This window comes from Nicotiana tabacum, chromosome 17 (genome assembly GCF_000715075.1).
Source record: "Nicotiana tabacum cultivar K326 chromosome 17, ASM71507v2, whole genome shotgun sequence".
NCBI classification, from domain to species: domain Eukaryota; kingdom Viridiplantae; phylum Streptophyta; class Magnoliopsida; order Solanales; family Solanaceae; genus Nicotiana; species Nicotiana tabacum.
In genome coordinates, this window is record NC_134096.1 from 139,684,598 (window position 1) to 139,711,017 (window position 26,420).

Genomic DNA, 26,420 nt, shown 5'->3' on the forward strand with positions numbered 1-26,420 from the left:
CACTATACACTATCAATATGAATTTTTATATTATTAATTCCCCATAGACACCACTATACACTGTCAAACTCAAACAAAAACAAAAAAATAATTTTCTTTTGTCAAAAAGAAGCTTCACTTTCTTTGGTGGCCGTTGATTTTTTTTTTTGCAAAAGAAGCCAAATATCCCAATCATATATTTTTCACTTTCCCTTTTATTATTTATACTGTCAGCGTGTGTGAGAGAGAGAGAGAGAGAAAGAAAGGAAGCTATAAATGCGAGCAGGTTTGTGTGGGTTCTTTTCGCCTTGGCTTAGCAACTAAGATTACACCTTCCTCTTAACTTCTTCTCTTTTTATTTTATTTATATTTATATACCCTTTTTTCTATATATATATATATACAACGCTACTTTCAAAAGACTACATATTGATATCTGTGTATATAGCAGTATCACAAACCCCAAAGAGTTTTCTTGAATTGAACAAAGATGGAGTTTTACGCATACCCATCTCGTGCTTTGCCTTCATCGTCATCATCCTCTCTTTCTTCTTTTTCAATCGGAGATTTGGTTTGATAGGGCCAAAGATTGCTTCTGCCTTGCCGTCTCTACAATCGTTGGCAATGTATTCTCTGCAATCTTCACCTTCTTCTTCGCACTAGGTGGGTTTTCTTTTTCATTCTTATTTATTTTATTTGATTGTGTATGTTCCTCTTTCTGCCGTGTGGGTTATATTTGATTTACCCCAAATTGTTCATCCCATTTGATGGCTTACAATTCGGTGTCCTTGTTAAATTTGTCCCGTGACTTAAAATTAGGGTATGAAATAATCTGAAAATGGACAAATTTTGGCTTTTTAACCCAATATTTGGCCATTCTATTCAAAATATGATGGAGATATTCGGCTTCCTTCTCTCAGTTATATCTGTGTGTGTGCTTTTTGTTGGTGATTATGTTCCAAATGTTTAGGATGTTTTAGAGGAACCGCTTGCTTTAATTTCTTAAAGTTATTTTCTTTGATGAAACTAATAAGGAATGGACTTGATTATTTGCAGTGGGCACCTTATTAGGAGCAATGACTGGAGCTTTGATAGGGCAAGAGACAGAAAGTGGATTTGTTAGAGGTGCTGCAGTTGGTGCTATCTCTGGTGCTGTTTTCTCTCTTGAGGTCTTTGAATCATCTCTATTGCTATGGCAGTCCGATGAATCTGGAATTGGATGTGTTCTTTACTTGGTAAGCGTTATTGCTTCTTTCTCACTGATATTAGCTGACAAATTACTTAACTTCTATAAAAGGGATAACTTTATGTGAGAAAACATTTTCCTTTCCAATAGAGTAAGATCCAATCTGTGTCCCAGTATCCCACCCATAGTGGTTTCACCCCACACTGCGAGGTTCGACCACCCCCCTAAAAAAGTAAAAGGATACAAGAAAGAATGAGAGAAATGTAAGTTCTGTTTCATGATCCATTGGCATATGATTAACTGATAAAACTGTTGAATTGTACAGATTGATGTAATAGCGAGCCTGTTAAGCGGTAGATTAGTTCGTGAGCGGATTGGTCCAGCTATGCTAAGTGCAGTGCAAAGTCAGGTATGTTGCAGCCTCATTGGTAGACCTATAGCTTTTTTACCTGAAACTTGATTTACCTTCATTTGTGACGCGGGCTTGTTGTTGGACAGATGGGAGCTGTTGAAACTGCATACGAAGAGATCCCTAACATTTTCGATACAGGCGGGGCAAAGGGTTTGCCTGGAGATTCTGTTGAAAAGATCCCCAAGATTATAATTGCAAATGATAATGATATGGATGGTTCTGGAGAGAGAGTCTCCTGTTCAGTCTGTCTACAGGTAAAACACACTTATACCTTTTGTTTGCTCTTCCTCTTTCTTTTATTGAATTTACTTGATCAATTCTAAACACTGTTTGTTGTTTCATTGTTTCCAGGACTTTCAACTGGGAGAGACTGTTAGATGCTTACCACAATGTCATCACATGTTTCACCTTCCCTGCATTGATACATGGCTTTTGAGACATGGATCTTGTCCATTGTGCAGAAGGGATCTGTAGGTGACCATACTCTGTAAATTATAACATGGTTATTTTTTTTCTTCATACTCTCTTATAGGATTTCTCTATTTCTTTTGTCCTCACTTGTACCAATTTTCCTGGAAATATAATGTAATTAGAGTATGTGCTCCTTTGAGCTTGGTCCTTGTAGTTGATAACCACTCCTGTACAGAATTAAAGAATTTGAGCAATCATAGTGTACTACTTCCACAAAATAGTAGTCTTGTATTGATGTGCCACTTGTTTTGCAATCGACTTGTGCAAGAGAAGGTCTACCATGATTCTGATTACTTAACAGGACACATCTCATTCTGGATTTTGTTGTGAATTTGATTTACCTCTTAGACAAGGTGCTTTCAAGAACAATATTTGGCTGACCAAAATTGACTAGTTTAATCTGTGTGGAATCCTATGCCTATTGTAAATTATAAACTGCTTGTGGTGCTCTGTATAGATAAAAACTTTAGTTAAGTATTGAAATGAATATGTTTAAGAAGTGGTTGATTTTTCTCAATCAAGGAGGAAAGAAGAACTAGGCGGCCAAAATATCTTCATTCCAGGAATGTTCATGCACCAAACATTCTGCTGCTGATCTTTTAACTTACACCTCTGCATAAAGTCATACCTAAATTTGGTAGTTGCAGTAAAAAAATATTTTTTTTATTCAAGTCTCAACTTGGCAGGCCTGTAGCCAGTAGATATATGAGAGATTTGCTGTGCCAATTGCAGGATATTGAGATGGTCCATGATTTTTGAATTTGATCAACAATTGTTAGACTTTCCCTTGACTTTTGCAACTTTATAAAAGTTAGTTATGTACCTCTCCAATAGACTTTTGGAACTGCTATACATTAGAGGGCTGACAATTCTTCCTGTTTATGTGCTTTCGTGGCCTTTCTTTGTTTTAGTGTTTGACTTGATCAAGCTCCTTGTTTGGTCCAGTAAATACACCTCGATCTATTTACTTGATTAAATTATGGTTGTTATACCAATGGTTATTGGTTGTCTTATGAACTAACAGAGTAACAGTAACCCCCACCCCCCCCCCCCCCCCAAAAAAAAAAAAAAACAATCAACATTTATAGCCCAAAGTTTTGGAAGTTGGGAATGCAGGTCTGGTGCCTTTATTAATGTTTGAAAAATTCAATACAACGAATAGTGGAGAGCTAACATTTATGCAGCAAGTGGTTCGCAGTGAACTGACTTGTTTATTCAAGAAGACCAAACTACATCTACAGACTTAAATGTCATTTCTATTTTCTTGCGTGCAGGAAAGTTAAAAGACAGAAAAATCTGAAATGAAAGCGCTTTACACTTCAGCTAATGGAGCCTTCTTCCAAGCCTAATATCTGTCCTATAAATGCTTTATTTCTGTTTGAGTAACCACTGATTTTATATTTGGTGGGTCATCATTTTGGACATGTTGAACCATTTAAATGCTTCCAAATAAAGATCCACTATAGAGAGCAGGAATTAGAAAATGCATAGTGTCAAAATAGTCTTGAAGATTTCAGTTGGTCAAAGAAAGCTACTTCTCATAACCTTGCCACGAAACAAAACGATTAAAGAGTATTAGTATATTGCGTTTAATTTCAAAATGAATGTCAATAAATGCCTATTGCGAGGCAGATTGTGCGTGTTCACGTCTCATCTTTGTTGTCGTAAAATAACATAGTGGTAGTAATAAATAATCACAATTTGAATTGATGTATCAATGTCAAATTGACTAGAGATCAGCTAAGAGAGGGGGCCATTGTAGGCAATGTAAAACTGTGGAATGTTCTAGAGAGATTTTGTGAATTGTTTTCAGTTATGCAAATAAGGAAGAAGACACTCCTTTTATACAGTGTGCTTCTTAACTAGACACCTAATAGTCACGTGTCCTCTCACTGTATTCTAACTGCTCCTTAACTAACTAATTCTAACTGAAATATATTTCCAATAATCAAGAAAACGAAATGTTCTTTTTTCGACATGAATTCGAATATGTTAACTATGTAACATAGTTACTGTATATGATAAAATTGGTTCATATTAATTACTCGTATAATAGAGCGGCACGTGGAACCAAAAACAAATAGAGAGCGATACGTGGAACCGAAGATAGATGGAAAGCGAAACAGGTGGAAATCAAGACAGGGGGCACCAGTTTCGGTTGGTGCCGGAAATCCCCGAAGGAAATATTGCTAATGAAGACAAATGAATGACTGCCACCCGATAGCATTCAACGAAGAATATTCTGCAGCATTAGATACACAGTCTGTTATAGAGGTTCAAAGGTTCTTAGGGTTCCTGGTGTCAAAGGAGGATCGAAGTCAATCCCGATAAAATTAAAGCCATTGAGGACATCCCCGACCATCTATCAAATTTGAAAGAGGTTCAAAGGTTAACAAGAAGACTCGTCTCTTTAAGCAGATTCATTTCCCGGTCTTCGAAAAAATGTTATCACTTCTTCTCACTTCTGAAAAAGACGAACAACTTCGAATGTACGCTGGAATGCCATCAGGCTCTGAAATATTTGAAAAGGTATTTATCGAGCCCTCCATTTATCTAAATACATACACAAGATGTACACAAAACTTTTAGACCCGGCAACTCCAAAGGACGGGGAGCTTACCGATAAAGCTGAACTCGGGCAACACCTACTGAGGAGGTCTACCCGTCTGTCTGTCTGAACCTGCATTCATGAAATGCAGCACCCCCAGGAAGGGACGTCAGTACGAAATAGTGTACCGAGTATGTAAGGCAATATACTGAAAGCTGAAACTAAACTGATAATATAATAACTGAAAGCAACTGGGGGTTAAAGATAATCTGAAGATATGCTCACATGCTGATACTGACTCTATTATAGTAAGTAAAATAGATGTCCGGCCATATAAGGCTCGGTATATATATGTAACTGCTATGCTGTAGTAGGCTCGCTCATAGGCGCTCGGCCATACTAAGATCTGTATCTCGGCCAACTGGGCTCGCTCATAGGTGTTCGGACATACTAGGCTCGGTATATAACTTACCATCTGATCAGAGGTTGCCCAATAGGGGCCTGCCCTTCGATTATAGCTCGATGGTAATAAAAATACTGTAATATAGTATATATAGACTTTCTGCTCTCTTGACTGAAAAAAGGAAATACTCAATTGAATATGAAGTCCCGATAAAGAGAATATTGTAACTTACAAGACTAGAAAAATATACGTAAATTCCAGGACATGAATTTCTCTTTATGTCTCGTTATCAAATGCATGTAATTACGTGATCATTCCAAAATGAAGGAATGGCTTAGCCTTAGCATACCTGGAGTAGGGAAAATTCTGTTTGATATTCTTGAAAAAGATTGCACCGTACTCCTTTAAAACCGCAAAATTTTACGTTGCTAAGGTTCTAATAATTCTTGTTGGAATCAATTTGATCGCAAGAATTTTGTTTGTAGGAAATCTCTAACGTTCTGGTTGTAGGAACTTTGTAGGAATTTTGTCAGAACTTTCGTTGCTAAGGTACCAAACCTCCCATCTGATTGTAGTATTGAAAATGTTAGAAATGAAGTAGTGATCCTGTCTGATTGTAGTATTGAAATTGTTAGAAATGAAGTAGTGTATAACTAACACATTAGATACCACCTAATGAAAATTGACTAAGAGTCACTTCTTCAAGAGGTGAATTGATGCCACGTGGGGGTGGGGGTGAAAAATTTAATCTTTATCCAATTATTAGGTAGTTAGGTAATATTCCGATATCCGATAATTAATCAATACCCGCATAATTAAGAATTGTCTCAAATTACTTAAAATTTACTTATTTTTGATACACTTTATATATCATACTATCATGATCATATGGTACTTTATATGGTGCTAGTTCATAAATATCGAGTATTATAGCTCTGACTGTATATTATCTTAAATCGGCAATTTTTAATGAAACTCATTATCTTGAGGTAGCGGTAAGTGCCGTTTTAGTCCGTGAATACGGAGGTACGCAATCTCCAATCTATTATGTTAGTAAAATTTTAACGGGAACGGAAACTCACTACCTACATTTGGAAAAATTGGCCTTAGCTCTTGTATTAGCCGCTCGAAAGCTTAGGCCTTATTTTCAATTTCATCTAATAGCCGTGGTGACAACCTTTCCTCTGTGAAATATCCTTCACAAACCTGAACTATCTGGTCGATTGGACAAATAGGCAGTTATTAGGTAGTTAGGTAATTGGACAAATGGGGGTGGGAAATTTAATCTTTATCCAATTATTAGGTAGTTAGGTAATGTCCCGATATCCGATAATTAATCAATACCCGCATAATTAAGAATTGTCTCAAATTACTTAAAATTTACTTATTTTTGATACACTTTATACATCATACTATCATGATCATATGGTACTTTATATGGTGCTAGTTCATAAATATCGAGTATTATAGCTCTGACCGTATATTATCTTAAATCGGTAATTTTTAATGAAACTCATTTTCTTGAGGTAGCGGTAAGTGCCGTTTTAGTCCGTGAATACGGAGGTACGCAATCTCCAATCTATTATGTTAGTAAAATTTTAACGGGAACGGAAACTCACTACCTACATTTGGAAAAATTGGCCTTAGCTCTTGTATTAGCCGCTCGAAAGCTTAGGCCTTATTTTCAATTTCATCTAATAGCCATGGTGACAACCTTTCCTCTGTGAAATATCCTTCACAAACCTGAACTATCTGGTCGATTGGACAAATAGGCAGTCGAAATGAGTGAATTTGACAGAGAGTATAAACATAGGATTGTGATCAAGTCACAAGTTTTGACCGACTTTGTGGCCGATTTTAGTCTTGGACTGCTACCCTTGGCCACCAAAGAAGCGGCAATGGTGTCAGAATCGACATCGGAATTCTAGAACTTGTTTACGGACGGAGCTTCCAACGTAAAAGGGTTTGGGCTCGGGGTAGTACTAATAACACCCTCAGGAGAAACCCTCAGGTAGGCCATAAGAACCGTTCCTTTGACTAACAATGAAGCTGAGTATGAGGCTTTAATTGCAGGGCTCGAGCTGTCTCGAGGGCTAGACTCTGAGGTCATAGAAATCAAATGTGATTCACAACTGGTTGTAAATCAGGTCTACGGGATCTTCGACACCAAAGAGGAACACATGCAATAATATGTAGTGAAAGTTCAGACTTTGCTCACATGTTTCAGGGAATGGTCAATCACCCATAACCCGAGGGAAGAAAATGCGGGAGCACACGCATTGCCCAATCTGGGCTCGTCCACGAAAATGAAGGGATCAGACTCCGGTACGGTCGTACAACTTATGCATTCGGTATTGGATGTGGATGGTTATTATGAAGTAAACGCGACCAATTTGGTCTGGGACTGGAGAAATGAGATCATTGACTATCTCAAGCACGAAAAACTACCCAAAAATCCCAAGGCATCCCGAGCACTACGCACCAAAGCAGCCTGTTACTACTTGCGGGGAGACCAATTGTATAGAAAGTCTTTCCAAGGCATGTTGGCCTGATGTTTAGGAGCCTCCGAGGCTAATTACATCATGATAGAAGTTCACGAAGGAATCAGTGGAAATCAACCGGGTGCGGACTTCTTGGTATTAAAGCTAATTAGGGTAGGATACTACTGGCCCCTAAAGGAACAAGACACTAAGACATATGTTCAGAAGTGCGATAAGTGTCAACACCACGCACCGTTGGTGCATCAACCAGCAGAACTATTTCACTCGGTTTTGTCGCCCTGGCCATTCATGAAATGGGGTTGGACATAGTCGGTCCGCTGCCACTTGCTCCTAGAAAGATAATATTTCTTTTAATTTTAAATGACTACTTTTCTAAGTGAGTTGAAGCAAGTCCTTACTAGAAAATCGGAGAGCGCAAAGTAGTCGATTTCCTATGGGAGAACATAATTAGCAAGTTCGGGATACCAAAAGATATAGCATGCGATAACGGGCCATAATTTATAGGCACAAAGGTCACAAAATTTCTCGAAGACTTGAAAATCAAAAGAATAACATCATCGCCATACCACCCGAGTGAAAACGGTCAAGTAGAGTCAACAAACAAAGTGATTATTCAAAATCTCAAAAAGAGATTGGAAGAAGCCAAAGGCAAATGGGCCGAAGAGTTACCAGGAGTGCTATGGGCATACCGAACGACAACCAAGTCAAGCACGGGAGAGACACCCTTTTCTCTCGTGTATGGAGCAGAAGCCCTGATCCCAGTGGAAGTGGGAGAACCTACCATGAGATACTTCCAGCGAACGAAAAAGTAAACAACGAAGCATTGTTGGTCATATTGGACCTTCTTGACGAACGCAGGGACTTGGCACATATAAGGTTGATGGACCAGAAACAAAGAATGAAAAAATACTACAATTGAAGAGCCAATCTCCGTTATTTCAAAGTAAGAGATTTGATTTTAAGGAAAGTAACTTAAAACACACGAGAGCTCAACGTAGGAAAGCTCCGGGAAAGGATCGTACGAATTGGAGAATCAAAATTGAGTAAAATTGTCGAGCAACTGAAATATGACACACCTCAAATGGTACTATTGCTGATGGGGACCGCTTATACCGAAAGTATGTGCTCCACTCTTTTTCTCTTCGTCCAGTTTTTGTCCCAATTGGATTTTTTGGGAAAGATTTTTAACAAGGCAGCAACAGAAAGCATACTACGAAGGAAGTATCGTCACCAGAAATAAGACCTTTAAACGACAAGCATGAAAGCCTTGAACCGATACTGGACAGTTAGATAATCTTTTACTCAGTAGCAAAGTTCCTATCGAGAAATAAAGCTTGCTATCGGGCCAAAGGTTACCCGATCATTCATGAGAGCAAGCCACTGGGGGGGGGGGGGTTAGATATTCTTTGGATCTGTAACAAAGTTCCTAATGGGAAGTGAAGCTTGCTATCGGACTAAAGATTATCCAACCATTCACTAGTGGATTCATCAAAGAAACAAGACTTCTAGTGTTCAAATTCGCATTTTTCGCATTCGAACACTGGGGGAATGATATGAGAATACAACAATATGACTACCGCATAAACCGGGACTACGAAATTCGCGAACAAAGATGTATCATCATGACCGGGGACTGCGCGACTAATCCCGTAGAAACAAGTTGTATAAATTAGCCACAAGTAATGGCAATTTCTTTTAAGCACAACGAATGCTTAAGTACTTTTGAAAATGGAAGGAATAAAGTAAAGTCCTTTAATTTTTATCTTATTTCTTGTCCAAACGATGGATTAATTTTATCATTTAAAAGTTAATCAAGTACTTCAAATGCTAGCGCCGGAATGAACAAGAGACGTTCTCTTTAAGAGTACCGTATATATAAGAGTGCCCTCTCTTATGAAACCCTCACAGTAAAGGGTTGGTTCAGAAAGAGTTTATGCCTTGAAGCCAAATGCCATCGGGGAAAAATGAACTCGAATTCTTGCATAACTCGACGCAAAAAAGTAAAATTTGCGCAATACTTAAATGAAAAAGCACTTTTATATAAAAAACATGCCAAGAAGCACAAGTATGAAAGTATGAAAAAGAAAAATAGAGGGAAAATGAAGCAAACTGAAGCCTTTTCCAAGGTTTTTCTCCTCATGCTATACATCGAATATGTTTTTTCAACAATGAGGGAAGTCGCTCGGCGCTGAAGCTCCGCCTTCAGCTGATCAACCTCGGTCGAAAGGTTATTTTGCTTAGATTTTGCGGCCTGAAGGGTGACATCAAGGTCACAGATAGTGGAGTTATAAACTTTATTGTGCTCCATGACCTTCTTATACTTCTCTTCCATATGGGCCCGCTTCCCCTCAGCAGTAGCAGCCTCTTTAGTTTTGGAGTTCAAGGCTGCCTAAAAATTATTTAGTCTTTCAGTAGAGGCAGCCTCGCGCTCGGCAGCAGCAAGAACAACATTTTGGACCTGGGACTACTTTGCTTTGGCTTCCTGAAATTATACCCTTAACAGGGTGGCCTCTTGGCTGAGGGTCATCACCTCTTGCTTACTCTGCTGCAACCGAGCTTCCAACTCAACGGCTTCGGCAGCTTGTGTTTCCAGTGCCGGGAGGCAAGCAATAATTTTCTCCCGCTGGGTCAACAGTTGATCCCGCTCGAATGTGAGTTTTTCTTTATCGAGAATCAATTTCTGAAGTCCCTCAGAAGAAATGAAGTTAGCCTGCAAAGCAAAAATTCAAATAAAAAATCATGTCATAACAAAACTAGAAGAAATAATAAGCAGAACAAATATCGTAATGCTGTCTCGTTATGCATGGCATTGTTTATCATACACTCCCCCGAGAGATAATGTATTTTATTATTATCTTTCTCTAAAGTCAGAGGCTGATCTCGTCCAATTTCACTCCTCACTTTGAGGTTATGAAAACGGTCAATGCAATAGTAATACCCAACAAGAGTCGGGGTCGAATTCCGCAGGGATCTATATGGATGGGTGTTAGTAGTATATATCTTAGCGCTTGAGTTTGTATATCTAAATTTACACTTCCGCTATATTTGGTTTTGTTTAAAAATCTAAACTAAACTACGATTGTGATTCAAAGAATGAAACTAGGAAATTATTTTTGTTATTTTCCAAATGATATAAAAGGCCTGGGGCTATGACTTTCACCTAGGTGTTTTCCTAATGGGTTGTAAACTTTAAAGCTTATTTTATTGTTGGGGTGTATAATAGATATCAACACTCAAGTATCCACTCAATACCTCTCGGTCAGAGAGTGATTTTGCCCTATTTGACTTTCTCAAGTCCAAATAGGTATTGAACAAAATAGTTGATAAGAAGCTCAAGTTGGATTTTACTATCTTTAGGTTCAGCCCTTTAATTGGGCTTATCAATCTCTCGATTGACCCAATTTCTTGCTAGCCAAGTTTTTCTAGACTATGTCTCTCTTTCTCAAGTAGAAACTAAGTCAAATAGGCATGAATTAATGTTTGCAGCCATTAATTCTTAAAATAAAAACAAAAACAAGGCTAGATAATAAACATCCAACCACAAATAAGCAATAAATCAAACACCCATTAAGTTTACACACTGGGGTTAAGTCACAACCCTAGTGAAACTTTAGCTACTCGTGCTCAAACTAGAAGAAACAGAAGATCAAATGATAATTAAACCTATATTGATAATTAAAACGATGAAATCAATATTCAAAAAGCTCAAAATAGCAAAAGTTTACCTAAAAGAGTGAAACTCTTCTATTTATACAAAGCTGGAATTTTCGGACAAAAATGCCCTTTGGAGGTTCTGCGGCCGCACAATTCCATGCGCGGTCCGCACTTTTCTTCAGCTTTACAGGAGTGGAAATCTGCGGCCACATAATTCTGATATGCGGCAGCACTGCTTTCTTTCTGGGGTCTGCACAATTCTGAGTGCGACCGCACCTTGTTCTTCTGCGGCCCGAACAGTTCTGAGTGCGGCCAAGTGGCTCTTCTTCTGCGGCCGCACAATAATTGTGCGGTCCGCACTTTGAGCTACAAGTTCTCTGAACTTTTGGTCTAACCAGCTTCTTCGGCCGCACAATTTGTGTGCGGTCCGTATCTTGCAACATTCTCTCATGGAATTGCTTCACGACCTGCGACCGTAGAAGATATTCTGTGGTCCGCACTTTTAGCTTTTGTGCCTGTTTTTATCCTTGAGTTCAGATTACTCCTTCTTGAGTTGGATTTTATCTCGGGAGCTCTTCTTCCAATATTCCTGCAATTAAGTAAATTTCATCAATTTTCGGGAACACAATTAAGCGCTTTTGGACTAAAACGAAAGCTTAAAGGCTCTAATAAGTAGTCAAAATCCCCACTTATCAACTCCCCCAAACTTAAACTTTTGTTTGTCCTCAAGCAAATAAAGTAGTTCCCTCCTCCATAAGTTAAGAGCCATTCCCGCTAATCAAAGATGAATCAATCACACATCAATTGGGACCAACAATTACCTACGATACTTATGAATTATCAACAAGGCAGCAAGTTAAACTTTTAAGCACAAATGGTTCTAATGTGACACTTGAGCATCAAGAGTTGACTTTATTCATCAAGGAAGCTCGCTCTTTCATGTAGGTCATTATGGATCCCAAACTCCTCCTCCTCTACTCTCCGTTTGCCTATCTCACTTAAGAATATAGCACTAAATTCAAAGATTTGTGAAAGGTTCATTCATCTCTCTCAAAAAAATATCGCAAGTACGGCTTTAAGTACCATAGGCTTGCCCCTCATGTAAATCACCGCTAATGTAAGCTTACTCGGCTTGAAATCACGTAGGGCTTTTTCAGGATGCAATGAAGGCTTTTGGACTAAGGTTGGATAAGCTATGATAGAATGGGTTCACCTTTCCTTAAGCACTCTATTTTCATTTATCGGCTTATGTTTTTGCTAACTCTTTGAGGTATTTTCTTTTCCTTAGGGGAAGTAGAGAGACTTAACATCACTCTTTCTTGGTCATGATATTCATTTTCTCCTTCTTTACTTTTTCCATGCTTCGCATCATTACTTTTCTTTGAATCCCTTCAACTTTTTAACTTATTCACATTCTTTTTGCATTTTTCTTTTTGTTCTTTCTTTTTCCTCATTTTTTTCTTCTTTTGTGCCTTGATAAACTCCTCGTCTCTCCTCCAAACTTATATTTTTAGCCAATTATTTCACAATAGTGTTAAGAAAAGCTCGGGTGCCAAGAGAGGGTCATGACAAAACGGGTAAAGGCTTGTAACATGGTTGTCAAATGAGAAAGGCTCAAATGGGTTGACTAAGGATAACAACATTAGTGGGCAATGGAAAATTTCAAGCGGGTCAAGGAGATCCTACAGTCACTTTACAAGCCAAATAAAACTTAAAATTTTGCCTAGAAACATATTCGGGGCAAGTTCTAGACCATTCACACGGGTACTTGGACTTGCAACGATAACATCTCACATCTCACGCAACTGGATTGTTAAAAAGGATAGAGTCGAGGGCCCATAACGACCATGTTCAAGATTGAGAATCACTATGGTTCGACTAAACCACTTGATGATTGCCTAAGTCAACACAAGAGTAAAAAGGTCACTAACTAGAGCTATTTCTTTCCAAAAAACTTATTTTTAACCATAAGCAAGTAGTTAAGTGTGTTGGTACCAAGTGAAGCATGTTTGACTCTTCGAGCATCACTCAATTAGGTCTTTTTATTCATTATTACTACTATTATTACCTAGCTACCAACAACGAACTCAATCCCTTAAAAAGGTTGTCACGCCATCCATCGTTGGGAAAAGCCACCCGGTTCACACAAAAACTCACCTTTAGAAAGAACCGTGGCATTAAGAAAACCAAAGGCTTATTATCCATTAAAACATAAAAAAAAATCTATTAAAGCAAAAAGAAGCTACTACTTCAAAAAGAAGCTACCAAGTCAAACAGAAGACAAACATAAAGATAAAGAAGCTAATAAAGCAAAAAGCTATTGAAAGCTAAACGAATATACATAAAGAGGGATAAAAGAGAATATATACATAACGAGAAGTAAGGAGAAAATAGTACTAAGTTACTTACAGGCCAATTTGTCTCATAGTTATCAAAATACATTATTAGAATCATCAAAATGTCAAAAAAAACTCCACCCCCTGAATAAAAATGCATTGTCCCCAATGCTTAACAAAATAAGAGTATAAGAAAGGTAAGAGTGAAGAAAACTCCCTATGGCTCTGTGTTTATCTTTGTGTCCCCAACAGTGGAACCGACCTTAGTCTCCAATTGGATTTCATCATCCTCAAGTCCGGGAGTAGCTGGATTGGTGAACATTGACGGACTGCCTCAGCAGTGTCAGCAGAAAGGCCTGGCTCCTCAGACTGACCAACTGTTGTGGTGGGATCTGTGGGAACTGGGCCTGGGTGGTGCGGGTCTATCGACATGTCGAATAGAATGTCTCCGGCTGCTGCAAGCTTGGTGACCTGTCGCCGTAGCTTGTCCACCGATTTCTTCGAAGCCTGTGACTTCCGCATCTTCTTCACTTCTTTGCCCAATTCTTCAATCACGGACCCATGTTGTACCAGAGTATCCATGATAGTGTTCTGGTTGTCCAGGATCCTCTTCAATATTTCTTCGACTGTGGGAGGAATTTGGGGTGCCAGAAGATGACTGTGCTGCAACCTGACTGCATATGTCAGTCAGCTTTGTAGTAGCTATCTATATCCAGTTGTTGAGGCTCGCCAGTGTCTGGAAGACTTGCAGCGCAGATAGTGGAGAATAAGGCATAGGCACCGGCTTCAAAGACGAGGAGGGAGGTACTGAGGCTGAAGGTGGAGGAATGACAGATGTACTTGAAGATGGCAGTGCTGAAGTAAAAGGCACATCTACGGACTCTGCAGCTACCACCGAAGGTTCATCAGACTGGCCTATGGTAGTAGTCGGCTGACCCTTTCTCTTAGTGTGCATCCATCAGAGAATACCAAGAGAATGGCTTCTTTGCCCGAACCTTTGTGTCATAGTCTCTGGACTCTACATGTGCATCCATAAGGTACTCAGTGATGGTGTTGGGATACAGGTAGAAAGTATCAGCCTGCCTGGCAACCACTGACATGTTGGTCGACATCACGACACCCACATTGATCGGGTACCCGGCCATAATAGAGGCGACTAGAACTGCCCGTGGAATAAGTAAGTTTGTCTCGTTCTGTAACGGGTCTAGTCTGCTGCATACGAAGGTCTGCCATCCCTTCACCTCGAAATTTAGGGTGTTCCGTTAAATAGGAACCCCTGCAGTGAACTTTGAACTTGCTGATATGAAAGAAAATGGATTTCTCTTTGTATTTGAAAAATAAACAATAAAATGACTATTCGTTGCTTTTGAGAGATAGTAGCACACTAGCGGACAAGATAAAGAATTAAAAAAGACCATAAATTAGGGTTTCTATCAATAAAAAAAAGTCTTAACTTTTAAATTTAATATTTCATTTTCTTTTTAATACTTTTGAGTAATTATAAGCTTACTTTTGAGAATTTGGGTATTATTTGAAATACTTATTCAGCAAATTTAATTTTAATTTGAAAAAGACTTTGGGGCTTACGCCTCACTACAAAAACGCGACTCAAACACCCGATCGTATGTCCCGAATTGCTGGACGTACACCTTTTGAGACTTTCGCCTCACACCATCGCCTTAGGGCATTTTAGGTGGGCCTCGCCCCAGAAACGCCTTTTAAAATACTGGTATCGGGAAGCTCCCGAAGAGAATATTGTTAATGAAGACAAATAAATGTCTGTCACCCGATAGTATTCAATGAAGAATATTCTGCAATATTAAATACACAATCCGTTATGGAGAATTATGCATGGCATTCATAGCCTATCGTTACACATTCTTCAATGACCCCCATAATTGTCATTTAAGAGGGGCTTGTACCTATAACCTTGTTCCCTATGTGCAACTATAAATAGTGACTTCAACAGCCATTAGAGGGACACGAGTTTTCTGACAAACTTATGCTATATACTATTCAAAAGTTCAATAACATTTTATTTCTTGCTTATTAATATTCATATTGCTGCATTCGGAAGCTCTGCTACCGGAACCAAGCTATCTACTGCTTTATCTCGATTTCAATATTAAGTCTTGCATTTTATTTAATTTATTTATCATTTTGGGATCAAATCGATTCGCTTGTTTATAAACCACGTTACAAATTCAATTGTATCGTTTTGCGGGTAAACAATTACTGATTTATAAAAATGTGTACCAATTTTGCGACTAAAATATAGTTGCAGTATTTAATTAGGGGAACCAAAAAAATGAAAAACAAAGAAATTCAATTCTTGCTGTCCACCTTATCTTCTCTTATGCCTTGAAGCAGAGAATCCAGCCCCACCAAATGGATAGAATACAACCAACGAAATCCAAATTAGCAACTGTCCCTTACGTTTCCGTTATCCTAAATGCCGCCGTGTCTCTGTCTCCCCGCCACTCACTCTCTCCCCTCCTCAAACCTTCTCATCTCCACGCGCCACCGCATTCGACTCCCTAAACCGCCGAATGCCTGCTCACAGATATCCCTGAACTCGTCATTGTCCAATCAAACCTCGCCCCCTCAGCCTAAAACCACCGGAGTCATTGTCATCGGCGGAGGCTTAGCTGGCTTAGCAGCTGCCACTCGGCTTCAAGCCGATAACATCCCATTTCTTCTTCTCGAAGCTTCTGACGCCGTCGGTGGCCGTGTTCGCTCCGACGTAGTCGACGGTTATATCCTCGACCGTGGTTTCCAAATTTTCATTACTGGTTACCCTGAAGCTCGAAAAATCCTTGATTATGACGCCTTAGACCTCAGAAAATTCTACTCTGGGGCTCAGGTTTACTACGGTGGTCGCTTCAACACCGTAGCTGATCCTCTCCGCCACTTCTCAGATTCTCTGCAATCTTTAACCAATCCAATCGGTACAGTTGTGGATAAATTACTCATAGGATTTACTAGATTAAAAGTTTTGACTCAAGGAGATGATGAAATATTGAATGCTGAAGAAGTTACTACTATTGATTTACTGAGAAAGATCGGTTTTTCTGATGCAATGTTAGAAAGGTTTTTCCGACCATTTTTTGGCGGGATTTTCTTCGATAGAGAGCTCGAAACGACGTCGCGGCTGTTCAATTTCATCTTCAAGTGCCTAGCTCTAGGTGACAACACGCTTCCGGCGAAGGGCATTGCCGCCATTCCGGAACAATTGGCGGCGAAATTGCCATCGAATTCGATACTGTTGAATTTACCAGTTGTTTCCGTTGATTCAGAATCGAATTCGAGCTCAAGAATAAGGGTGAAATTACTAAATGGAGAAATTTTGGCAAGTGAATTTGGGGTAATATTGGCAGTTGAAGAGCCTGAGGCAGTTAAGTTATTGGCGGGAAATATGGCGGGAGAAAAAACCGCTGAGGTTCGACAACCGGTTCGGAGCACTGTTTGTTTGTATTTTTCTGCTGACCAAGACAAAGTTCCGGTTCGGGATCCGGTTCTGCTTCTTAACGGTACGGATAAAGGGATAATCAATAACATGTTCTTCGCCACTAATGTCGCTCCCTCTTATGCTCCGGCAGGGAAGGCACTGGTTTCTGTGTCGCTTGTGGGGCGATATGATGACGTGGCGGATGAGGATTTGGTGGATAGGGTCGTGAAGGAGCTGTCGGGTTGGTTCGGGCAGTCGGTAGTTGGGTCATGGAGTTACTTGAGGATGTACCGTATCGGGTTTGCCCAACCGAACCAATGCCCACCCACCAACTTGACGAAGAACCCGAAAATAAAACCAGGCTTGTATATTTGTGGAGATTATGTGACTAGTGCTACTTTTGATGGAGCTTTGGTTTCTGGGAAAAAAGCAGCAGAAGCTTTGTTACAAGATAGAGCCTCGGTTACAGTATAGCTGAATTGTGGTGTTGAGTTTCTTCAGTTGTGTGAAGTGTAAACTAGAGATTTTTTTGGTGTTCTTGATTTATTTGTATATGATTCATAACCGTTTATAGCTCATTTTGATGCATTGCTTGGCCTTTTCTTTATTTTCCTTAAGTGTATATGATTTGTTCTGTTGTTAATATAAATTGCAAGTATATTTGTTAAACAATGTTGTTTTACATTATGTGATAAATGGAGCAATGTGGGCAATTGAGAGTTCATATAAGCAATTCCCACTTGCTTGTAATTGAGGCATAGTTGTTGCTGTGGTGTTGTTTTACATTATCTGGAACCCACGCTCTGAAACAGGAGAGTAACAGCATAATTTGCAAAACTCCATGTGGGGAAGATTGTTTTGTTATTCAGATGTTAGATGTTTGTCTCATGTTTTTGGCTGCAGCAACAAGCTTGGGAAGTCACAGTGCAGCGTCCACGCCTGTAGATTTGACTCCTTAATTCTGCATTAATTTGCAAACTTTCAAGGTTTGAGAAGCTTCTTTAATGTTAAGCTTTTAGCTAGAAGCCATCTTTATGTAAAAGAACTTGCATACAACCGAAAAAAGACATAGTTATTGTTCTTATCCAATGGAACATAGATTCGATCTTTTTGTTCTTGAGAATCAGGAAAAGACAAGGGGATGATGCTCCTGGTTCTTGACTTCTTAATGTTTTGTTCACGACTTAATCATACAGCTCTGCCATGAATTTTATAGTAATATTTCCCCTATTTGATTATGGATAGTGTCTGTCTTACTGCTAATATAATAATGGAGGTTGCTATCAGTTGATGGACCATTATAGGTATTTTTAATCCTTCTAATTCTTTATTAATGTAAGCCAAACACTAATGTCTTTCCTAAATGCACTGTCTGATGCTGCCAGCAATTATATAATATCATGGAAACATGAGCATCATTTCATTGCCAATTAGAAGCTTCTACCAAGTGTTTTTTTGTTTTGTTTTGTTATGATAACCAAAATATATTGTGGTTGGTTTTTTCTTTATACTATATATCTTTATATAATATGAAACAAAGGCATCACATTCTCTGGTTTTTTCCTGTGAAGTCATTTTCGAATGAATAATTCTGCATTTCTACATGCATATACATGTTTGCATGTACTCTTTGGCCATATGTGCCGCTTGGACAGAGGGATAACTGACCAAGTCTTGGATTGGCATGGAAAGACAACAAATGAATGGATAGCCGGCAGAGATACCAATCCTTCTGAACAAGTATTACAGACCTACCTATTCTTGCTTTGCCCACTTAGTAAAGAAGTTGAATGAAAAGAAAATAAAAGGATGCAACGCCTAGCAGAATAGAAGTGGGATAAACTAAAAGAAAATGAGTCGAGGTTTCTTTCAAAGCCAGCAACACATATGGGGAGCAGTATCAGCTGGAATTTTGTTAGTATTTTTTGGTTGCTCAACTTTTTTCTGCTTCAAGAGGAAGCTTTATGCTTGCTTTAGGTTACCGAACCAAAAAGGTTAGTGAATCATTCATTGATACAACAAGTTCCTATTTTCTTCATCGTGGGATATTGAAAAATTAATCCTCCAAGTATTAATCCAGAATTTACGCACTAGGATCCGTCCTTTGACGAACTACTAGTAAGTTACTGTCAAATTGTAGGCGGTGCATTGTGTTCAATATCCTGAATAATTAGCATTGCAGTTTCCAGATACTCTTTTGAAGATGAAGTAATCAAGAAATATATAAGATTCTTTTTTTCATTGGATGCAGTTGCAAACCGAGACATTTGTATCAGATTCATTGTCTATTGGAAACTGATTGTATATTAGATTGATTCGACGATTTCATCTTTGATATCTTCTTCTCTAGATTTTATCTTTCCTTTACTGACAGTTTCTAGGTAATTAGGAACTCTAAAAGCTGAACAACTGATGTTGAAGCTCTTCCAGTTGGAACAATTACAGAAGGCAACTAATAATTTCAGTCAAGATTCTCTTGTTGGTTCTGGTGCATTTGGAAATGTCTACAGAGGAACATTTGATAGGGAGGAAACACTAGCTATAAAAAAGGCACATGCTGAATCATACATCAGTATTGAAGAGTTTGAAAATGGTAACTGAAAACAACTTCTTCTGTTTGTAAGTCATCGCCACATTGAACATTGTCAGTAGCTGATACGATTGCATCTGCATGCAGAGATCAGGTTGCTCTCAAAAGTGAAGCACCGGAACCTCGTTAGTTTGGTGGGGTTCTGCCAAGAAGCTGGTACATTCACGATACTTATTATTATATTATTTCCTCACCAGTCACCAGTCAAAGGTTAATGATAGGACGGCCAAGAAATTTTCAACATTTAGACAAAAGCAGCTGTGATGATAAAATAAATCCAAAACTATTAGGCTAATGCTGTTTTATGCATCAACAGGGCTTAAGGGAGCAAAAATTCTGGTGTACGAGTTTGTTCCAAATGGTTCTCTGCTAGACTACATCATGGGTAAGTTCCAAACTCTAGGTTCATGATATCCTGCTTAGTTTCTGAAATTAAACATTTTTGGAAATGCTTGTTGTAGGGAGGGGAGGAAGGAGCTTAACATGGAGGCAGAGAGTGACGATAGCCATTGGAGCTGCTAAAGGTAAAGTTTTCACAGCTTAATTTGATGAGGTCGATCAATAGAAGATAAGGGGACAAACTTTTGATACATGATATATTTACTATTCCAGGAATAGCTCATCTGCATGAAGGGATCAAGCCAAGTATAATTCATCGGGACATAAAACCAAGCAACATCTTGGTAGGAGAGAACTTTGAGGCCAAGGTCTCAGATTTTGGGCTTGTGAAATCGGGTCCTAGTGGGGATCAATCACATGTTAGCAGTCAGATCAAGGGGACACCAGGGTACCTTGACCCTGCCTACTGTTCATCTCTCCATTTGACTTCATTCACTGATGTCTATAGCTATGGTGTTATACTACTGCAGCTTGTTGCTGCTAGACCTGTAGTCGAGAAAAGCAGAGGTCATCCTAATTTTCATATTATTGATTGGGTAATGAAAGTTTCAGGCTTGATTTTAGCATCCTAATATCTACAATATGCAAAACATTCTATTTCCATATGATGAAATTGTAGATTCATGAAATCTCTGCATTGTTTGTTATGCAGGCAAGACCTAGTTTGGAACGAGGAACCATCGATGAAATAATAGATGCTAATCTCTTGATGGAACAATGCAACATGGAAATGATGTTCAAAATGGGACAGCTTGGTCTGAAATGTGTGGCCAAAGTGCCCAAAGAAAGGCCTACAATGACTCAAGTATGGCAAGAACTGGAGGCAGCCCTCTTTTCTGCAGAAAATGTCATATTTAAACAACCTTCAAATGGTTCCTTAAAATTAGCAAGCTTGTCAAGCGGATCAATGGGTAGTAGAAACCATCAACGGAAGCAACTTGATTATTCTCAAAGCTCAGTTAGCATAGATGGCATTAGATTGCAGAGGTTTCACATGGACATAGATCGCCTATCCTTTGGGAGTGCGAATTTGAGGTGCTTAGATGCCTATAGTATAAGCATTGAAGACGACTCATTCGACCTGACAGGAACTTCCGAGGAAACAACCATGAGTGGAAACGAAGAGTTTAGGCTAACATACGATATCAGTTAAAGTTTGCTTAATGTAAGACACGGTATATTTAGGTTGATTTGGTTGTGTGTAGGAATGAAAGATCTAAAAATGACCACCATTTGACAGTAAAGTCTGCCTACCTTCTTTGTATTGGCGGAATAGTAGAAGGGAAGGGATCCATACAATCTCAATTCTGTAGTTAGAAACTTTGATATTTGAGTTTTATTTCCACATCTTCCTGATCCTATATTGCAAGAATTTAGGCATTATACTGCAATCAGCTATTGAACTTGTGATCTTGCTCAAATTATCGGTTTCCAAGCCCAGATGAAGTAACTTGGGACCTTGCTAACATTGTCGGTTTTAAGCCCTAATAAAGAAGGATTGCGGTGTAAAACTTGTCAAGTTATCATGAATCTTATAATCTTTAAAATATTCTTAACTTGCTTGGAATTGAAACGTAATTGTATACTGCAATCATGGCAGAAGCCTTTTAATTATAACCTTGCATTTCGGTTGAATTAGAATATCATAATTATTTGGAGGAAGAAGATTGCCACAATAGAATGAAATAACAATATGTTCTTTAGTAAGGCAAATCACAAGGGAGATGCTTTACCACCCCTTCTCCATGGTAATCATCAATTATTCCAGTTAGTATTAATCAGCAAATAGCAACTTAAATCATGAAATTTTAATGGTGCAACTCCAAAAACATTGCACAACAAGTGCATTAAATAATGGATGAATTAACCAGTGAATTCAGAGAAGGGAAAAAGCTGAACAAATCATTAAATAACGACCCAGAGATAACTTTTGTGAATAACATGGAGAAATGGTCAATTTTCAGCTGCTCCCCCACATATACTGTTGGTCAGTCAAATCAATAATGTCAATAACGTACATGGTCCATTATGCTGTTTCTGGAAGGAGCTAGTGAACAATGATATACTGCCAAATAAAAACCTGTCAACGTAATTTGACTGTTGATTATCTAGCGCCAAGAATCTGAGATAGACACAATTAATTGAATCTCCAGTAGAAATATGTTGCCAAACTGGAAAACAGTGTCCACAATCAACAGTCAAGAATCCATTTCCAGGAAAAAAAACAACACATTGTGGGTTGCAAGATAAAAGGCTTTTGGCTGTGCAATAGCTGTGCATTTCATGCACTGTTCTAAACGTCTTCTAATTTTGAATGATTAATCATGACGCGCAAATACTCAAGATTCCATTCTTTACAGGTCTGCAGCGACATAGGGAGAAGTAAAAATGATAGAAAATAATTCATTCATTGGGCTTCAGCTTTACACCATGTATGCGATGATACCTTTGGATCAAACGAGTGGTAAGAAAGGAAAATGAAATAAGCAGAAAAGTCCATCCTCAAGAAAGAATTTCTACATTCGATCTTCTTGCCTGCTCATAAAGTTAATAAGAAGACACATGTTCCAAGTTAAACGTTACCATTGAACATCAAAAGAATAAATTAGTGCTGCACCTTCTGTTATTTCTCGTTAATCTACTACAAGATCTTGTCACGAGAAGGACACAGCAGAGTATACAACAAAGTGATAAGTTCAAGCAGTACCAAGTTATGTGGAAGTGGGAGCCAGACTTCTTGAACCTCCTCTCAGAGATACAGAGGGCCCTCTAAGTGAGGTGGCTCTACTCACAAGGTTTGAATCTAGAAACACGACTATGACCGAGATATCATCATGAAAATGTCTCCTCACACCGCGATCAATCTTCTTCAGGTCAGAATACCTCATCTCCCTTTTCTTTGCCGCTTCTTGCAAAGCAGCTTTTACAAGCCGCCGAGCACTTCCCTGAATTTAGTAAATGTAATTACTTTCTCAGTAAGCTCAACATAGAAATCCATCAACATTCAGACGATCCTCCAACCATATTCATCACAGTAAGACACAGAAGTACATAACACAAAAGGGAATTTGACAGGGAACTATAAACCTTTTACACTTCCACTATTAAAGCATTGGAACAATGAACTTTGAAGTTCTTAATTCGTTACTCACAAAATAAATGTTTAGTATTTGTTAATCTGATAGCTTTTGCTAAGGATTTATGCTCCTACATGTCACCTGAAGAAACGGACAAAAAAAAGTGTTTTTATCAAATGGGTGTGCTCGTGCTCCATATAAGTGAGTACTTGATACCATCAGTGAAGACAATGTAATTTGTAGATACAACGCAATTGCGTATCACCAAAAAAGGAGTACGTTACCATTAAAGCTTGGAATGCAGTAGCGCATTACATGATTTACAAAGAGAGAAATATAAGGATATGTGGTTTCAGTTTGTAATATGCTTAAAATATAGACATGCACTGCCCAAGGAAATCAGACCAGCTTTCAATCCATGACTGTATAAAAAAATAAATTAAGAGAAGAATAAGAAATGTTATGCTTTCAAGTGGAGGATCATACTCTGTGAGAGCTATTTTGGACGATATCAACTGCTTCTTGATTGCTAAGATGTTCCCAAAGACCATCAGAAGCAAATATGAGAAATTGATCATGTGGTTCAAGTTCATGCACTGAAATTGATGGATCCGCGCTCAATAAGGGCCTCTTGAAAGGTTCTCGCAAGCGAAATTTTGCATACAATGGCTCCTTATTGTACTCAGCATTTTTGAGATATAAATCGCCAATGGATCTCGTAATCTGACAGATTAATACAATAGATTGAAACATTCTCAAAACAATAATTACATGTTCTGCAAGGTAAAGAAACAAATTAATTCAAAAAACAGGAATCCATGTAAAGCACATAAATGCGGGATAAAAACCTAGCCTAGCAGTTAGATAATACAATTGGTAGTATAACCCTGCATCCATCCCTCATTAAGCAAACCAAAAGAGAAGGATAAGGTATTTTGGAGTATCAAAGAGAAAGCCACAACTGGGGGAAAAATGGCAGACTTTTAATTCAATTCAGACTCACGGAGGGTAAGAACCTAAGACAAAAGCCAGTATAGAGTCGGCGATAAACTCATAAATACCTGCAAATGGAAGAGGATAATATACTGGTGCAATAATGACTGTTGTGTTTAACTCAAAGGCAAGATGATCACATTCTAGCGAACTAGAGTCCAGAGCACACTCGTCACCAGAAACATACCTGTATCAGACCCTTTACACGCCATACATTATGCTTCAAAACCACTATCTGCGGGTCATCAGGATGCAGAGAATGTAATTCCTGTCTGACGGACTCAAAACTTGCATTATGCTCAGCTGAAAGCTGGAGGGCTAGAACTTCTCCTGTAGCCTTAACAAGTCTCCCCAAAACAGCCCGGGAATCACCAAGGTTGGCGACATAAAGGGTCCCATTACAGACCACCCCAACCAAACAGCAAGATCCAACAGCAGCCATCTGAGGTTTCGTTGGCCACTGCTTAACAACCAGAGAAAGGAATCCCTCCTCTGTTGCTTGAAATGCTTTTCGTATTACATCAACAGACATGGAATTTTGTTCAGCTGCAAACCCTGCAATATATAAGTGGCAGAATAATCAAGATCAAACTACTAATTCTACAATACTATCCAACAAATAAATACTTGGCAGATAAGCAGTTTAGTCAAATATGCTTACTCTTGAGATGCTGAAAGAGGTTATCGTTGATATAACGTGATGTTTCAGGCCCACCATGACCATCATATACCCCGACAAACGTTCCATAGGGGCCAGAATCGAGCAAGCTCAGAGAACCCGACTCAATCTGACTTTGATCCTCCAGCAAATTGTTGGCCTGAACAACTGCCATAGAGAATTCACCAACTAAGTGCAGTCCACTGTCTTTGTACCAAAGAAGTCCATCTTGGCGTCCAGCTGAATCTGGACCAGTGTGTACGTAACGGTCCGATGATGGCCGCCAACATGCCCTCAAAAAATTTATCAACTTTGATAACATCCCTCATTTCACCTTTGCTTACCGCCAATTCCTCAACATCCAAACGGATGCAAAACCTGTCCAACTAAAACCCCTTCACCACTACTCCTCCTTTATCCTGGAAACAACAAATAAACAAGAAATTTAAGTATTAAAACTTCACCTATCACAGAATAGAGCCAAAGATCATAGCTTTATCACAAAATCAGGAATAACAATAAGATAAGCATGAACCACAAATTAGAAATCTCAAAGATTTGAAAACAACTTGAGGCAAAAAGCTGGGTCAAACTAACACATTACCGTCCAAAAAAGGAAGGGGTCAATTATTAAGGTAGTAAAAGCCAAAACCCAGCAAAACCACATGTGCAAAATGAACAAAACAGAAGTATGGACCCACGGAAAACCATACAAAGTTCACAGCTTTGAGAGAATTTGCCTCCTAAATAAAGAAAAAAGAATACTCACAGTTGTAATTAGGCCTTTATATGCTATCTTTCTGTTCTATTACTGAAGTGCGGCAAGTAAAAATGACGGAGATCTGAATAAAACAGAGCAATACATGTGGTTGTGAAAGCGTTAGATCTGCAGATCCATCAAAAAATTAATCCCAGCTTATGCAAATATACGTTTAAAGAATATTAATACAGAAAAAAGATGAAGTCTTTTTCCTGTCTTTTGTTTTCTTTTCAGTTTTTGTTATCCTCTCTCTCTATTTTTTCAGTTGAACGTAAGAAAGAAGGAAGGTGAGAGATGAGAAAGGAAGACGAAAGATGAAGTAGTTAAAAGAAGAAAGAGGAAGGGCATTTGTTTTTTTGGTTTTTTTTTGTGATTGAAGTCATTGAACCAACTGAAGAGAGTCTTTATTTCTTTATTCTTTTTAGTCTTTCTTTTTTTATATTTCATATTTTGAGTTTCTTTTTTTTTTTTCTTTTCTTGTTTTTCCTTTTCTATATTTACTGTCTTCTCTCTCTTGTGTTTCTCAGCAGACAAAACAAAACCTTTAAAAAGAAAAACCCATCAAACTCGATGCTGAAAACCAGCAATGTTGTGTATCTATCTTCTTTGAAACGAAAGATTTAAATAAGTCCAAATACATAGACCGACATCCAAACTTTGGCGGTATTTTTCACTTAGACACTTAAAGTTAGTATATTTTTTATTAGGCACTACAACTCATTTTAAACTGTGCCAATTAAATACAAAAATACTAATCAGTCAAAAGAATATATTTTGTGGATTACACGCGCATGACATGGCAAAATAGTCCAATTAAAAAATGACACGTGGCTTTGACACAAAAATATTTAAAGTCTTTTAAGAAAAGAATAAAAAAGTAACAAAAAAAAAAACCCTTTGTCCCCAAATTGTCACGGTTTCCCACCCACCGATGGCTCTAATCCCGTCGCCAGACACCACCCCTGCCCCCTCTTCTTTGTCTTCTTCGCATAACCTTTCCCGCCC

At 38.5% G+C, this 26,420-nt stretch overlaps 4 protein-coding genes across 5 annotated transcripts; 3 read left to right on the top strand and 1 right to left on the bottom strand.

Moving 5' to 3' along the window:
- Positions 1-338: 338 nt before the first annotated feature.
- Positions 339-2,266, top strand: LOC107827857 (NEP1-interacting protein-like 1). Its single transcript, XM_016655074.2, is given in 6 exon segments — positions 339-553; positions 555-642; positions 1,036-1,214; positions 1,491-1,574; positions 1,664-1,831; positions 1,929-2,266. Coding segments are annotated over 6 exon segments (726 nt in total). The 5' UTR covers positions 339-469; the 3' UTR covers positions 2,052-2,266.
- Positions 2,267-15,852: 13,586 nt separating this feature from the next.
- Positions 15,853-17,607, top strand: LOC107827858 (15-cis-phytoene desaturase, chloroplastic/chromoplastic-like). The gene has a single exon (XM_016655075.2). The coding sequence runs from the start codon at positions 15,943-15,945 to the stop codon at positions 17,410-17,412; it is 1,470 nt and encodes a 489-aa protein (XP_016510561.1). The 5' UTR covers positions 15,853-15,942; the 3' UTR covers positions 17,413-17,607.
- A 928-nt stretch (positions 17,608-18,535) lies between these two features.
- Positions 18,536-21,274, top strand: LOC107827860 (putative serine/threonine-protein kinase PBL11). The gene is made up of 7 exons (XM_016655078.2): positions 18,536-18,932; positions 19,328-19,531; positions 19,616-19,684; positions 19,845-19,913; positions 19,990-20,052; positions 20,141-20,463; positions 20,580-21,274. Exons 1-7 carry the CDS (start codon positions 18,791-18,793, stop codon positions 21,078-21,080), a joined length of 1,371 nt encoding a protein of 456 aa, XP_016510564.1. The 5' UTR covers positions 18,536-18,790; the 3' UTR covers positions 21,081-21,274.
- A 1,042-nt stretch (positions 21,275-22,316) lies between these two features.
- LOC107827859 (putative protein phosphatase 2C 60) lies at positions 22,317-26,010 on the bottom strand. 2 transcript variants are annotated; one of them, XM_075235199.1, is made up of 6 exons: positions 25,425-26,010; positions 24,659-25,074; positions 24,185-24,552; positions 23,491-23,727; positions 22,635-22,872; positions 22,317-22,462 (listed from the first exon to the last, which is right to left on the bottom strand). In XM_075235199.1, exons 2-5 carry the CDS (start codon positions 24,975-24,977, stop codon positions 22,639-22,641), a joined length of 1,158 nt encoding a protein of 385 aa, XP_075091300.1. In that variant the 5' UTR covers positions 24,978-25,074; positions 25,425-26,010; the 3' UTR covers positions 22,317-22,462; positions 22,635-22,638. The 2 variants fall into 2 exon arrangements, with proteins under 2 accessions (XP_075091300.1, XP_016510563.1); XM_016655077.2 differs by having other exon boundaries at positions 22,317-22,872.
- Positions 26,011-26,420: the final 410 nt, after the last annotated feature.